The 16,663-nt window shown below is 44.0% G+C and overlaps 1 protein-coding gene across 2 annotated transcripts in view; it reads left to right on the forward strand.

The window, feature by feature from the left end:
- Positions 1–14,055, forward strand: part of CARD11 (caspase recruitment domain family member 11) — a 148,296-nt gene extending 134,241 nt beyond the window's left edge. For both annotated transcript variants that reach the window (XM_069084770.1, XM_069084771.1), the window contains 3 exons: positions 4,176–4,300; positions 8,145–8,260; positions 13,193–14,055. In XM_069084770.1, coding sequence (XP_068940871.1) covers positions 4,176–4,300; positions 8,145–8,260; positions 13,193–13,397 — 446 coding nt within the window. In that variant the 3' untranslated portion in view covers positions 13,398–14,055. The remainder of the gene's footprint in view (positions 1–4,175; positions 4,301–8,144; positions 8,261–13,192) is intronic.
- The last annotated feature ends 2,608 nt before the right edge of the window (positions 14,056–16,663 follow it).

Here is a 16,663-nt window from a genome sequence, read left to right on the forward strand (position 1 = left end):
GTATCAGTCCTGTGCCAGGTTGCAGCCTTGTGAAGAAAGGCACATGCAAATGCACATGCACACATATGCACCCTTGCACACATATTCCCCAGCCCCCTTTCCTGTAGAGGTGAATTAGTACAGAAAATGGATGAAGTCAGCATTGTCTGCCACTCACTTAACCTAAATTATGACTCACCCTCAGGGAGTGAGTGAGTGGCTACTTTCCAGGCTGGCTAAATTATAATGATACCTCATCTTTGTGTGACTTCAAAGTCTTCTCATGTACCTTATCACGTTTACTCTTCACAACAACCATGTGATGTAGGTAGGTAGGTACCATACCCATTTTACAGGTCAGAAAGCTGAGCAAGGGATTTTGTGACTTGCTCAAGGTCAGGGCCAAATCTCAAATCCAGGTCATAGATGTGGAACTAGGAGGCCAGATCTATCCCCTCCATTTTATAGTTGAGGAAACTGAGGTTCAAAGAAATGGAGAAGTTTTTAGGAGGTCACACATGTAATAAATAACAAAGGCAGGATTTGAACCCAACCAGGACCTATGATTCAAAATCCAGGCTGCCAAAGCAAAAAACCAAAAATAATAAGGAAAAAAGGGGGCAGCTAGGTGGTGCAGTGAATAGAGCACCGGCCCTGGAGTCAGGAGGACCTGAGTTCAAATATGGCCTCAGACACTTAACACAAAAAACTAGCTGTGTGCCCTTGGGCAAGTCACTTAACCCCAACTGCAAAAAGCAAACAAGAACAAACAAAATCCAGTGTGCCTCCCACTGCCTGTTAATTCCTTGCCTACTCCCCTTTCTACCACGCCATGCTACCTGACAGTGGAGGAAAAAAAATGTAAGAATGCTCCAGATGCCTCATTCTGTGTTATTCTCCTTGCGGAGAGCTGGGACAGATCTTAAGGATTGTTGTTACCCTTATATACACAGGAATAAATTATTTGTCATTATATCTTCTCCAGAACCTAACATGATGGCAAACAGGGAATTAATGTTTGAATGAATGAATGGAGTGACTCATTGAAAAGAACTAAGGTATCCCATACAGCAGAGCCTGGGTTGTGGTCAGTGCTTATGGGCCTAAGTGGAGGGACCGTGTCTCTCTGGATGACTGTAACAGCTGCCAGTCACATGAGCTTCCTTTCTCGGGAGATGACTACCCCAAAATGCTTCCTCTGCACCTTGACTACCCCTGACTACTCAGCCTCCTCCCTCCCCCCCCCAGCCCTCCAGGCCTGGCCACAGCCTTGCCACCTGTGACTCACATACATACCACAAGGACATGTGAAAAAAGAAAAGAGGTTTCATTTCATGTTTCAGGACAGAAGTATTTTCCAGCTGACATCCTGACCGACATGGGTTTTGTAAAGCGTTATTTTTAAATCCCTTTTCACCAAGCTGAACCCCAGGGCTCTTTCCATTCCACCTTAACCTGCCTGATGTTCCCCTCACTTATTCATCCAGGCCTGTTTGTGCCTGAGGGCTCCTTGCCAGGGCCAGATGTTGACTCTTCAGGGTCTTTCCTGTAGTGTTATCCTTCCATATTAAGCCATTCTGCCTTAGTAACCAGCAGTGGCCTGGAAAATTTGCTTTCTAACTTCCTCATAATCTCTTCTCTACCATCTGTGTCTACAGCCCTTGTTGATCTGTGAGCTTTGAACCTCTCGGTAGTAGGGCATGACACACCATTGGCCACTCTGGCTCTTCTCCGAGGATCACCCAGTGCCTTGGTGTTGGATTTGGGCTAAGTGGGACTTAGAATCATAGGATTCTAGAGCTCTAAAAAAACCTTGGAGTATATCTCAGTCAATTTCATTTTTTAGAGCTGAAGTGACTTGTCCAGGATCACACAGCCAATGAGTAGCATTCAGTAACTAGAACTAAATTCTAGGAGCCCTGACTCCTCATTCAGTCTTTTCTACCATTTTTCTATCATCAGGTTGTCTTTGGCTTTCTTTGTATTCTCCAGTGTTTAGCACAGTGCAGCACACTAGTAGGCATTTAACAAATGCTCATTGGTTGATGGCTTACTCCCGGTTGGTCATATCAGGGTCTCCTGAGCAAATGAGATGACTGTACTAAAAGGTGGGAGGAGGAAGCAGCAAAGGGTTTGAGTGGAAGAAGCAGGTCTAATATTCCATGTGGACAGAAATCAGATCCAGTGTACGCTATCTCATACTGCCATGGATCCAGAACCACCCTGTAAAGGAAAACTCGTTGTTGCCATGTCAGTCAATAAACAAAAAAGTGAGGTCATAGTTCATAGTTCAAGCCCTCCCTCATTGCCAGCATCCCTTCTGCATTATCACATAAAGAATGGACATCCATTCCCTGATGAACACTACCATTAACTATGTTCAGGGCACCATTATTAGGTTTTATAGGGGCAACAGGGAAGTATAAGACAGAGTCAAGACCCGTTTGTGTGTGTGTGTGTGTGTGTGTGTGTGTGTGTGTGTGTGTGTGTGTGTGTTGTTATGGAAAGAGCAGGGTCTGGAATGAGAGCATCTGGATTCAAATCTCACCTTTGATATTTATTTATTACCTGTGTGACCTGGGGCAAATCACTTAATTTCCTTGAGCCTATTTTCTCATCTTTAAATGAAGGAGTCGAACTAGGTGACTTCAGAGAACTAGGTCTAAGATCCTTTGAGGTAGAGAAAAGAGAGAGAGGAGAGAGAGACAGAAAAAGAGGGATGGGGGAGGGAGATATAGAGGAGAGGGGGAGGAGAGAAAGATGGAGGGAGGAAAAGAGAGAGGGACAGAGAAATGGGGGAGGGAGAGAAGAAAATAGGAAAAGAGGGGGAGAGGAGGGGAAAGGAAGGGAGTGGAGGAGAAGGAAAAGAGAGGGAGAGAAGGGGAGAAGGAGGGAGAGAGATAAAGAAGGAGGAAAGGAAGGAGGGAGGGGAAAAGGGTAGAAGGGAGAGGAATGTGAGAAAGAGAAGGGAAAGATAGGATTGCATAGTGGATAGAGAGTTGGCCTTAGAGTTAGGAAGACAGGTTTAAGTCTCACCTTTTACAAATGCAGGATATGTAACTTTAGACACATCATTTAAGCTCTCAGTGCCCACAGGTGGCTCTCTGAGATTATAAATTGCAGAGCAGGTACTATCTGCAATAGTAGCAGGAGTTTCCCCTCTAAGAGTTCCCTCTACTAATGAAATAGAGTTTGGGCCCAATATGTAGAGTGTCCCAGACAACCCAGGGCCCGTCAACACTGAGAGGTTAGATTCCTCCCCAGGGTCACACAGCCAGTAGGTGCCTGAGAAGGGACTTGAATCCAGATCAGGATGACTGTATACCGGCTCCCTATCCATGATGGCATGCAGCGTCTTGTGAAAGACATGTATGTTATTTGTATGTGTGTATACACACATATTGTATTGGTTATTTTCATATGATGACCCATAGCATGCTGATACTTGGAATCATCCATGATTTTATTGGTCTAAGTACAGATCTTGCCTCTTCCCCATTTTATGTCTTATCTTAATGAAAAATTTTTTATCTGGGGACTGACCCTCTGGTGATGAGCCCTCCCATATTTAGCAAGGCTGGCCCTTGGCTCGTCAAGATACAAGGGTGGGGGGGTACATGCAAGCATGCGTGTGTGCATGCACACATGACAAAGGGTCTATCCCAGACTTATCCTTACAGCTTTTCCAACTGAATAATATAGAGTAGAACTTACACTCTTTCAAGAATCCAAGGTCATCTCCATGTTGCCATGGAGCTTAAGGATAGGTTCTTAATTCATACATGGTAGCTGTCCAATGAGTGGAGTAGGCTATAAGTGGTGCAGGAGTATAGAGGAGGGAAAGGACACGGGGGGCTAGGCAACGAATAAACTTTTGACAGCAGTGGTAGGACGTGATCTGAGCCTTTGAATGGTAAGCAGGGCCCTGGATGTTATGCATTAGCAATGGCATTTGCAAAGCGTTCGTTTAACTCATTTGAGCTTCATAACAACCTTGTATAGTGAGAGTATAGGTATTAGTATTCCCCTTTTATGGATGGGGAAACTGAGCATGAGAGAGGTTAGCAATTTTTGTAGGGTCACAGAGCTAGTTAGTGTCTGAGGTGTGTGCCCACAGGATGCCCTCCTGATGCCAAATCCATTGCCCTATCCATCATGCCTCACTACAGCTAAAATCTTATCTTTCTTCTCTCCAGATGTTGTAACAAAAGAGGAGTTCCTGAGGAAAGAAAGAACAGAAACCATCATCTTCTCCCGGGAAAAGAATCCAAACACCTTCGAATGCATTGTTCCTGCCAATATTGAAGCTGTAGCTGCCAAGGTGACCGAGGGTTGGCTCTAGCCATCTGTGGTTATCTATGTATATGCATCTTTCTTTCCTATAAGTCCAATGATCCATTTGCTACCATCTTGGTGAAGGCCAGAGCTGGAAGAGTTATTCCTGTTTCTTTCCCTCTCCTAGTCCCAAGTTCTTACCCTCTTTTTTCACCTTTTTCATTGTTCCCTCTCCTCCTTTATGTCCAAATTAACTTTCCAATTGTGCTAACCCTTTTCTCCTCCCTTTCTCCAGCTTCTACATCACCCTTGTGTACCGGACTCCAGTGTGTGTTTATTTAGCAAAACCATCTTCTATTTTTAATGGTTTTCAGTGTTTGTGTCCTAGTTTGCATTGTTAGGTATGTGTGTGTCTGGTTGTGATAACAGGGCCAGAGATAGAGAAAGGATGTGTCAGTGAGAGACAGACAAAGTGAGAGGGTGGGTGTCAGGCACGACATTTGCTGAACAAGTGGAAAGTGGGAGATTAGAATGGCCTTTGGCAGGGGATGAGAAAAAAGTATATGTATACAATTTAAACAAACACTTTGGTTGTCCTGTTTTCTGGTCTTCAAGTGCCTGTGCATTGTGGAGCCTATCAGTCCTAAGCATGGGGGCTATTCCTTACCAAGAAAAATGCTCAAATTGAGGCCAATGGCATTACCCTAGACTGTGGGAGACATAAGCTTTCAGACTGCTTGGGGCCATTTCAGTGAAATGGAACAGTTCCATATAAGTAAGCGGACCAGGAATTTTACATGTGATGGTCATCTCCTGTCTCCTTCCCATCTTGACACATAAGACAGAGACTTGGACACAACTATCCATAAGCTTAGGCAACTAGGAAGCACAGTGGATAGGGCACTGAGCCTGCAGTCAGAAAGACCAGAATTCAAATCCAGCCTTAGACACACTTACTAGCCATGTGACCCCTGGACAAGTCACTTAACCCTGTTGGCCTCAGTTTCCTCATCTGTGAAAGGAACTGGAGAAGGAAATGGCAAACCACTCCAATCCCAAATGAGGTCATAAAGAGTCACACGTGCCTAAAAACAACTAAACAAAACAGTAAGCTTACATACCATATGCTATTATTTAGGGCTGTTCCTCTATTTAGTGAACTCTGATGACAGTGGATTGGGGGCATGAGAGATAAAAATGACAAGGAAAGATAATTGGATGATAGAACTAGAAGGGTGCCAGAAGCCATCTCAACCAGCGTTGTCAAACAGACGGACAGCAGGCCCATGCAGCTACAGTGCTGTTGAATGCCACCTGAACTAAATTAAAATGTAATTGGGAAATATAAGTAAAACTCCCTTCCACATCACAGGAGTTAAGGGCATGGTACCCCCTGCAATCTGGAAAATCCTCATGGGGGTGGCTAGGTGACTCAGTGAATAGAGCACAGGCCCTGGAGTCAGGAGGACCTGAGTTCAAATTCAGCCTCAGACACCTAACACAAAAACTAGCCAGGTGACCTTGGGCAAGTCACTTAACCCCAATTGCCCTCCCCCAAAAAAAGCAAAAAAAAATCCTCGTGACATTGTTTGGCCCTCCCTTTGTACCAGAGAAGTCTGATTTTTTTTATTTTTCTTTTGTGGGATGTTTATATTACCTTACTGTAAAATTTGGGTTAAGTATTTGGTCATAGGCTCTGTGTCATCTGTTGGCTTTTGTGTATTGTCTGCAAAACTCCTCCAAAATTCCTGTTTGATTTTTTATGCTGACCCAAGATAGATTGAAACCATGATGGGTAAAGTCATGATGTGGAAGGCATAAATGTACAGTAAGACATAGATAACATTACATTTTAAAACTAAGTCTATATGCAACCCAAAGGGATCCTTAAGGAAAGATTAATGACCCCCTGTTTCCATTTTCTCTATGGTTTGACAGCATTGGTCTACATCAATGCCTTCATTTTACAGGTGAGGAAACCGAGTCCCAGAAATATTAAGTGACCTGCTCTAGGTCACACAGGTAGTAAGTAAGTGGCATAGCCAAGGGTTTGGGACCAAAGTGGCTTTTAGTTTAAAAGTGACTTCAATTCAAAATGTATTTGTTCAGTTTTTTCTAGTCATGTCCAACTCTTTGTGACCCCTTTTGGGGTTTTTTTGGCAAAGATATGGAAATGGTTTGCTTTTTCCTTTTACAGATGAGAAAACTGAGGCAAACAGGGTTAAGTGACTTACCTAGGGTCACACAGCTAGTAAGTATCTGAGGCCAAATTTGACCTCAGGAAGACAACTCTTCCTGACTCCAGGCCAGTCCTGGCACTATATCCACTTCCCTACCTAACTGCACATTTCAAAAGGCATTAAATGCCTACCATGTGTCAAGGATTGACATATCTGTCCATGGGGTCACAAAGAATGGGACACGACTGAACAATAATATGTCAAGGCCTATATAGGCACTGGAAATAGAGATATAAAAATGAGACAACTCTTGCCCTCAAGAAGTTCACATTCTTTTAGAGACAATCTGTACAAATGTAAGTATATCCAAATTATAGATAGGATAAGTACAAGGTAATCTCAGGGCCCAGCACTAGCAGCTGAGGGATCTAGAAACATCTCCTACAGTAAACAGTTCTTGAGCTGATTTTTGGAAGAAATGAGGGGTTCTCAAAAGTGGAGACAAGAAGAGAGTTGCATTCCAGATATAAAGGACAACCTATGCAAAGGCATAGAGATAGTATATTGGATTTTGGAGTGCTGTTGATGTTAAAAACATCAAGAAGGCTGGTTTAGCTGGACCATAGAGTATATAAAGGGCAATAATGTAGACTAAGACCGGAGCCTGGTTGAGAAGGTTTTTAAATGACAAATATAGAAGTTAGTTCATATTTGATTCTCAAGGCAATAGTCTCCTAGAGTTTAGGAGTCTGGAGTTTAGTCTACCCTTGAAGAGTTTACATTTTAAGGGCAGCTAGGTGACACAGTGAATAGAGCACTGGCCCTGGAGTCAGGAGGACCTGAATTCAAATCCAGCCTCAGACACTTAACACAAAAACTAGCCGTGTGACCTTGGGCAAGTCACTTAACCCCAATTGCCCTCCAAAAAGCAAAAAAAAAAAAAGAGTTTACATTCTACTAAGGGATGTAACACTTAAAAATATAAGTGCACGTGATTGTTTGAGAAGAGAGAACATTCTAACATTGGTTTCCCCTAGCCTATGAGATGAATCTTGAAAGAAGCCAGGGGATTCTAAGAGGCACAAGGAAGAAAGGAGTGTATTCCAAGCCTGCCCTTGCACCCTTAAGGCAAGAGAAATCACTTCCTGATTAACCAGGAAGTGGAGTTATAGCACCCTTTTAGAACTGCTGGGCTGAAAAGAGACATATACAATAGCCTTGAAGGTAGTTTTGAAGAATTGACCAGCCCACTAGAATGTTCACCAACCAGCAGACCCCTCAAGCCCTTTCTACCCTGGTCAGTCATCCCATCATCATGTATCTGAAGTACCACCCAGGGCCACCAGTCATCATTGCCATTTTTTAATAAAGAGCTTACTTATAGCCTAATTTATTTCAGGCCCTGGGCTCCTGGTCCAACATGTGTGGCTATGCTCTATAATGTGTAGACATCTGAGTATTAAGTATGTCTCCAGGTGTATTGGTCTAAATTGGATCCGTGCTTTCATTTTTCATCTCTAGCAAAAGGGTACTTTTAGTTTCTGGTTTTCTCTGGCTCCCTAGCTGCCGAGGCTGACACCAGCCCTCTTCCTGTGCCAGCTTCTCTGTTGGACATGCTGTCTGCCATTATACATGCAGATACATAGACATACATACACATACAATATGGAGATTTGTCTTCCAGTGACACTGTGATGATTTTGTTTCTAGAATAAACACTGTCTGCTGGAGGCCGGGATAAGCTGCACGAAAGATCTGATCAAAGCAAAGATCTACCCCATCGTTCTCTTCATCAGAGTTTCAGAAAAGAATATCAAGAAATTCAGGTGATGTCTCGGGGAGCTTTACATTTGTGTGTGTTGACCAGCAGTCCTGCCTGTGATCTGTGAAGCTCCCCCAGGAGCTGCCTCAGGAAGCCTGCCTGGGCCTTTGCAGTGTTTCATGCTCTCCCTATTGCTGTGGCTGGCTTTCCAGATGCTACCCTAAACAACCTCCCCGATCAGTGTGGCCCCCCTGACTAGGCCTGGCAAGACATATCTCGGCTCCCCCACCCCTTGCATGCAGCTTGCTGACTCCTGACTCTGCCTTTCCCGTCCCCCTCCCTCTACCCAGAATGCCCTCCCTACTCAGCTTACCAAACTTCCTCGATTTAAAAAACCCTGCTTAGAGCTCACTTCCTCTGCACAGCCGTTCTTGATCCTCCTCGTTGCATGGCTGCACGTTTTCAGAGCGCTTGTGAACACAGAGCACCTCAGCAGTGAAGTCATGGAGGGAGCCCTGAGTCCAAATCCTGGATGACTGGCTCACCCACCCTCAGCCTCAGCTTCTCCGTTTGAAAAGGAGGACAGATCTGACAGCAGATCTCTCGAAGGGTTGTTGTGGAGATCAAGTGATTTAAACATGTAAAGCACTTTGTAAATCTGAAAGCACTGTCTAAGTGTCAACTAGTATCAGTCAACAAGCATTTATTAAGCACCTACTGTATGCTGGGCACCTGAGAAAAGAAGTATCAAAATTAAATAGTCCCCTTGGGGCAGCTAGGTGGTGCGGTGAATAGAGCACCGGTCCTGGAGTCAGGAGGACCTGAGTTCAAATTCGGCCTCAGACACTTAACACAAAAACTAGCTGTGTGACCTTGGGCAAGTCACTTAACCCCAACTGCCCTCCCAAAAAAAGCAAAAAAAAAATTTAGTCCCTGTCCTCAAAGCACTGATAGTCTATTGAGCAAAATGGCATATACACATCATGCATATATATGTGTAAACACAAAATGTATATAAAAAGGTAGAGTCCATCAACAAGCATTTATTAAGCATACTGTGTGCAAAACACTGAAAATGAAACATTTCTTACCCTCAAAGAATTTATACTCTATTGGGGAAACCAAGTATCTACTTAAATACAAGGTGGAAAAGTGGAATCCATGATGTAGTAAATAGAATGCCAGTCATGAGTCAGGAAGATCTGCTTTCAAGGCCTATCTTTGAACTACCAGCTTTCCAGCTATGGACAAACCGCTTTACTTCTCACTGACCTAGGCAACTCTCTAGGACAGCTAGGTGGCCCCATCGTGCACAGAGTGCTTGACCTGAAGTCAGGAAGACTCATCTTCCTGAGTTCAAACTTCAGACACTTACTGTGTTCAAACTTCAGATACTTACTGTGTGACCCTGGGCAAGTCACTTACCTCTGCCTCAGTTTCCTCTTTTATAAAATGAGCTGGAGAAGGAAATGGCAAACCACTCCGGTATTCTTGTGAAGAAAACCCCAAATGGGGTCACGGAGAGTCAGAAACGACTGAACAAAAAGGCAACTCTCTAAGACTAAATTTGAAAGCAGTTGCCCTTCTGCACTGGTGGGAGGTTCCTCACCAGGGAGCTCTGTATACTGATGAAATCACGGAATGGAAATATACATATCTATACAGGATAATTTCGGGGGCCAAAAGAGGAAGTAAACACTCAGAAACATCAGTAACAATACTAATTATTAATAACACATTCATTATTAACATAGTAATGTATTACTAACACAATAACAATAATGATGATGATAGCTAACACTTATACAGTACTTTAAGATTTTCAAAGCACTTTATAAATATTATCTCATTTTATCCTCATTATTATTCCCACTTTACAAATTAAGTAGCTGAGGTTGAGAGAGGTCAAGTGACTTATATACTTATATTTGTATCATGATATTAGTCTATATTATAACATTATTGATGATAATAGAACAAATAGCATTTATATAGTGCTTTAAAGTTTACAGTGTACTTTGCAGACATTATCTCGTTTTATCCTCACAACAACCTTGGGAGATAGGTGTTATTATGGCCCCATTTTACAGATGAGGAAACTGAGACAGAAGTTGTGACTTGCCCAGTTAAAGAGATGAGTTGAGCTCTGAAGCAGGTCTGGCATCCTGAGATCCTAAACATAAAATGTTAAAACTAGAAGACCACTACTCAGGCTTTTTACCCCAAGTCAGGGAATTTGGATTTCTTTTTTTTGGGGGGGGTTGTTTATTTTGTTTTGTTTACCATCTTGACATAACTAAGTCCCAATAAGTGCTAATAATGAATTCCCAAGAAGTGGTCAGATTTTTCGAATTCTCATCACTTATTTCCTCTGGGCTGGAATCAATTACCATATTTTTACATATAATTATAATTTCAAAGAAGAACAAATTTTATCAATGCAATCATTTCATGGTGTTCATTATTTTCACTAATTGGGACTTTTTTATAACTATCCAGTAGGACTGGTTTCCTCTGTAATCCTATGCACTTATTTTTTTGCATTTAAAAACATCATTCTGAGCAGGAGTCTGTAGGTTTTACCAGAATGTCAGAGGGACTCAAGACACACACACAAAAGTTAAAGATCCCTGCGCTAGAGCTCTTATTTGCCAAAAGCCCAGAGAGTCCTACCCAAGGTCTCATTGCTAACTAGTGGCATAAGTAGAACTAAAACCCAGGTCTCCTGATTTCAAGGGCAGTTTCCTTCCCCTACACCACATTGCCCTCTTGCACTATATTACATGATATTTTATTGAACACCTTTCCCCCCAAAACTTAATTTCTAATCCAAAAAACATTTTTAAAACCCCTACTAAGTGCCGGACACTGTGCTAAATGCTGTAACTAATAGGCTACTTACCTATTGTGTTACTGTTTTGTGCTTCTTTGCTGTTTTGGCATCTGTTTCAAGGGAGTCCCCAATGGCACTGACTAGGAGAAAGATGGTTTCTGAAAGCCAGTCGCCTTCCCTACAACCTTCCCTGCTCCCTTGGGTCATGCTGGGATATACTGGGAGCAAAGAAGCCAGCAAGCATGATTTGACCAAGGCCAGGTAGAGCAAACATAAAAATTGCCTTTGGTGCAGTCTACAAGGCATAAGTGGGCACAGGATTGGTAGCAGAAGAGTCCCTTGATTCTTCACAGCCCTGCTCAGCTCCTACTCGATAGAGTGGCTATGAAATCCAAAAGACAGAATCTACATAAAACCCTCTGCACTCTTTAAAAGCATTATATAAATGTCAGTTATTATTCTATCAAGCTGGGGAAATAGAGGCAGCTCAGTGCCTTAAAAAACGCACTGGGCTGATGGCCAGAGGACTCAAGCTCAAATCTCAGCTCTGTCTGTCTGTCCCTATGTGAACTTGCCAAATTTCCTTAGCCTCCCTGGGCCTCAGTTTTCTTATCTGTAAAATGAGGGCATTGTACTCAGTGATTTCAAAGATTTCTTCCAAATCTAAGTTTATGGACGATGAACCAGCATTATAAATGCACACATACAGGATCCAGTAGAATAGAAGCTGCTTGAGGGCAGGGACTGTGTTATTTTTATCTTTGTACCCCCTCAATGCCTAGCACAATGTCTGACACATAGTAGACACTTGATAAATATTTGCTTTGTTTTATTGAGTGGTGATATCACCATTACCTGAATCTTTGAATTTCCTCAATACTTCTGTTCAACACCCTAGTCTTGACCACTTTATAACAATACCAATCAATTGAAAACATGCGTTTATACTTAACATTCATAGAGTGTCTACTCTTTGTCGGGCTTTACAATTGTTATGTCATTTGACCTTCACAACAGCCATGGGACGTAGGTGCTATTATTGTCCCCATTTTACATATGAGGAAACTGAGACAAACAGAGGTTAAGTGATTTGCCCAGGGTCGCACAACTAATAAGTGTCTGAGGTTAGATTTGAACTCGTCTTTTTGACCCCAGGTTCAACACTATTCCCTTCCCTGCCAAGCATTGTTCTAGGAACCAAGGGTATAAAAGACAAAAATGATATTTTTTGATAAGTCCTCCCTTCAGGGGGCTTACATTCTATCAGAGGAGAAAACATACATGCATATAAATATATGCAGAATAAATATAGGGGAATATCAATTGAAGAACCTGTCATGCTATTATATGCTGAGAGCTGGTTTATGAGGACTTGGGGTTCAAGTCCTGCCTCTGACACATTATATATTGGGAGGTTTTTATGTTTTGTGGAGGCAGTCAGGGGTAATTGACTTGCCCAGGGTCACACAGCTAGGAAGTGTCTGAGGCAAGATCTGAACTTGAGTCCTCCTGACTCCAGGACTGATGCTTTATCTCCTGTGCCAGCTAGCTGTCCCCCAACACATTATGGCAGTGTGACCCTAGGGATGTCACTTAGCCTCTCAGCAGCCCAGGTAGCTCCCTAAGATTATAAAAATCACTGAACAGGTGCTTATCTGCACTTATCTTGTCCAGTCACCAAGAATTTATTAAGCGCCTACTATGTGCCAGTTGTAGTGCTAAGCCCTAAGGATTCAAAGAAAGGGGAAAAAAAATCATTCCTTCCCTCAAGGAGCTTACAGTCAAATGGAAGAGACAACATACAAGAAACTATATACAGACAAGATATATACATGGGCGTTGGGAGAGGGAGTTTATGCACTGAGTTCTCTATGCCAAGGAAATCTCAGGTGTGATTTAGAATAATGGGAGGAAGAAGGTAGCCAGTAACAGAGGGCGTGTTGGAGTTGGGCTTCTAGGAAGTGGATGGGTAGCATGGCCTCGTCTTCCAGGCATGGGGAACAGCCTGAAGATGGAAGATGAAAGGTGTGGGTGGGCGCCAGCCTAGTCCCTTGACCATTGCCCTAGTCCTCTTTCCTGCCAAGGACGAGACGAGTTGGGAGATCCAGGTAGTTTTTTCACTCAGGCACCGCTGATTGCATGTCTGTTGTTCTTGGGCCATAGGAAACTGCTGCCCAGGCCCGAGACGGAGGAGGAATTCTTAAGGGTGTGCCGGCAGAAGGAGAAAGAGCTGGAGGCCCTCCCGTGTCTCTACGCCTCGGTGGAGGTTGACATGTGGAGCAGTGTGGAGGACCTAATCCGAGTCATCAAGGAGAAGATAGGAGAAGAACAGCGTAAGACCATCTGGATTGACGAAGATCAGCTGTAGAACAGGCCTTGTGCTGAACTGGACTTGGCAGTGCTGGGCAGGCCTGACCAAGCCAAGCAGGGGAAGGTGGAGCCCCCAGGGCACTGCCCGGGTCTCCCTGGTGCCTCTTGACCAGCTCTGTTTTCATGCTGCAGATGGAGCAGAGGCAGACGGGAGGAGCCACTCAGGCCTGTGGGTAATGGGAGCCCCAGGGACTGAACTTCCACCCTGCGCAGGATCCCACTCCCCTTCCTCCCAACCCGCTCCTACCACCAGGTACAGCAGCAGCTGCTTTAACTGTGGCGATGGAAGAAAGTGTGGGAGGGAGCTAGCAGTAATTTATCCCACGCACTGCCTGGCCCCCAGCCCAGTTGTTTAGCACTCCTGATGTTATCAGAGCACAGAAAACTTCAGGGAGACGTGGAATCAGCCAAAGGACACTGAACCTGAGGCCTCTGGGTCCCCTCCCAGACCAGACTAGCAATTGAATGTAATTCACCAGGGACTCTGCTCATTGCCTGGTCATACTGGAGTCCCCCAGAAGCCAGACCACTCCTCTCAGCTGTGGTCCTTTCTATGGGGTACACATGTGGGTAGCCTGGCCAGGCTGGGGTGAAAGAGGTATACCGCACTGTACTGATGTTTATTTTTTTTGCATTAAAGTCCCCCAAGCCCTTTATTGCCTATCATCTTCATCTATTCTCTATAATTCCTCCCTTTTCCAGCTGATAGTAACTTTAAGCATTGCCTATTTCCTCACCCTAACCTCTTCCCAGTGTTATAACTTTAATTCTGCATCCTTAAGCAAAACATTTCAGAAAGGGCTCCAAGCATCTTTGTTAATTGTCAGATGAAAAGATCCCCTGGATGCTAGGGAGGGTGCAGACAGTCTCCCTATAATGTCACTCTCATGGTACTTAATAGGACCATAGGGTCATAGACAGCTGGCAGGAACCTTAGAGGTCATCTAGTCCAACCCCCTTGTTTTATAGGAGAGGAAATTGACATCTAGAAAGGGGCAATGCCTGGCCAGGGTTACACAGGTAGCCAGTGATGGAGCTGAGATTTGGACCTCCAGGCCTCTTTTCCCCTAACCATATCAGTTCTCCATCAGAGTCTAACTGTAGAGTCCTAGCATCATAGATTGAGAGCTAGGAGGGGCCCTGCACATTAGCCATGAACTGAAAGGATGAACATCCTATACCCATCTTCTCATACTTTTGGGAGAATCTGCCCAGAACAACCTTCCTTCCTCCCATTAAGCCAAAGAACTCTGCCAGAATTCCATGATCAGATATGGTTTTTAAAAAGCTGCAATTGGGCCCAGTTATTTTATATATGGCTTTATTTTATAGGCCTGGATCATAGGAGCATAGATTTAGAGAGAAGAGGCCTTAGAGGCCGTCTGGCCTAAGCCCCCTATTTTACAGATGAGATGCCCAGAGGTGTTAAAGACTTAGCCAGAGACATATAGGACTTAGGAAGGGTTCAAAGGGGAAGGGGAAGCATTTATTAAGCACCTACTATGTCCAGGTCCAGAGCTATGCTAAGCACTTTACAAATAATCATCTCGTTTGATCCTCACAACCCTGGGAGGCAGGTGCGGTTGTTATCCCAGTTTTACAGAAGAGGAAACTGTGGCAGACAGAGGTTTAGCTGACTTGTCCAGAATCACGCAGCTAGTAAGCATCCAAGGTTGAATCTGAACTCAGGTCCTCTGACTCTGGGCCCAACTCTCTATCTAGCTGCCTGCAGAACCCCAGGCAGTCCTCGTTCAAGTACAGCATTCTACTCATCACACCGTTGCCTCTGTATGTGTGTGGGAGTGTGAGAGGCAGATGATAAGGAACTCAAGTGGTTCTAATCGCCCATTTGCTCCCTTCACCCTGACTATGGCCCCCTGGTCATAATATCCCCAACCATCCTCTACTTTAGGTAGAAGGAGGGTGAGAAGAAAAAAAAGGAACTAGAAAGAGAATAAGAAAGGGAACATGGAAGGGAAGGGAGGGAGCCAGGAACATTTGGAGCATTTTGCACCTACATAGAAGTGGAGGAACAGGATTAAGGAGAAAAGAACCTGCGAAGTCCTCCACCTGCTGGGAAGTGTTTGGGGCTATTGTTAGGTCGTCTGGCCTGCCTGCTTTTAAAATCCCTCAAGATTACTTTCACCCTGTTTGTTCTCAATAAAAGGAACAGTTTCTACTTGAGATATTTATTCTTGGTGGCGTAAAGTCCGTTTTGTCCTGTGCTGTGAAGCTCCCGTATCCTGCTTTTTTTCCTCAGGGGTTAGCTTCTCCTGTACTTTGGAGATTGGCAAAGGTCTCCTTTTTCCCTATCTGCTTCTCTGGGGAATGAGAAACTTCACAGCAACAAACATTAGGCAGTGAGTATATGCTGTTCAAATCCAAAAGGACTCACTTTCCCATAATGCTCTGGGCCTGGGGTACATATATTGCTGGGAAAGAACTGGTTTCCCATACTGCCATGGAACCCAGGGGCAGACATTGGTATTTATAAATGGCAGAAAGAAAACTAGTCGGGCATGAAATGTTGGCAGTGCAATGTGGCATTGATCGGGGACCTTGGCAGCCTCTAAGAGTACCTGAGCCAAGCTGGGTGTGGGAGCTGTGGCCTTCTGGCCATGCTGTACAGGCATGAACACACCAAACCAGGGCTCAGAGCTGCCTTCTCCCAAGTCCCAACTCCTCTCCCACTACTGGGACTTCCCCAGTTGTTGCTGTGAATCTGTTTATGCCAAGATGAGTATATACCTCTCTTAGAAAGGAAAAGGACGAATCCTTTTGCTCAGTGGCATTCAGAACAGAGCTCCAATTCTGTCTTTATGTGCTTCAAAAAGAGCAAGGGAGCGTCTAATGGATAGCCATACGCTGAACTTGATTCAAGTAAACAAATGAATGAGAAAAAAAACATTTAAGTTCGTGTTATATACCAGGCACTGCGCTAAACTCTGGGGATAATACATATATATGTATATGTATATATACATACATTTGTGTCTGTGTGCATATGTGCCTGTGTGTGTATATGTGTGTGTGTTTTTTAAAAAAGTCCCTGTTCTCAAGGAGTTTATGTTCTAACAAGGAAACCCAATTCCTATAGGGGAGCAGCAATCAGAGAAAGTCATTCTGGGAGGTGGGAAGTAGAGGTAAGGGAAAAGACACATGGTGACAGGCAGATTGTGAGGTGGCCTGGCTGGCTGATGGGATATGAAACTGAAAAATGATCTGGTGTCTAAAGTCAGTCAGGAAATATAGTGAGCTAAGTGG

This window comes from Petaurus breviceps, unplaced genomic scaffold (assembly GCF_028583685.1).
Source record: "Petaurus breviceps papuanus isolate PSGF00001 unplaced genomic scaffold, PetGlider_PUasm1.0 175, whole genome shotgun sequence".
NCBI lineage: Eukaryota > Metazoa > Chordata > Mammalia > Diprotodontia > Petauridae > Petaurus > Petaurus breviceps.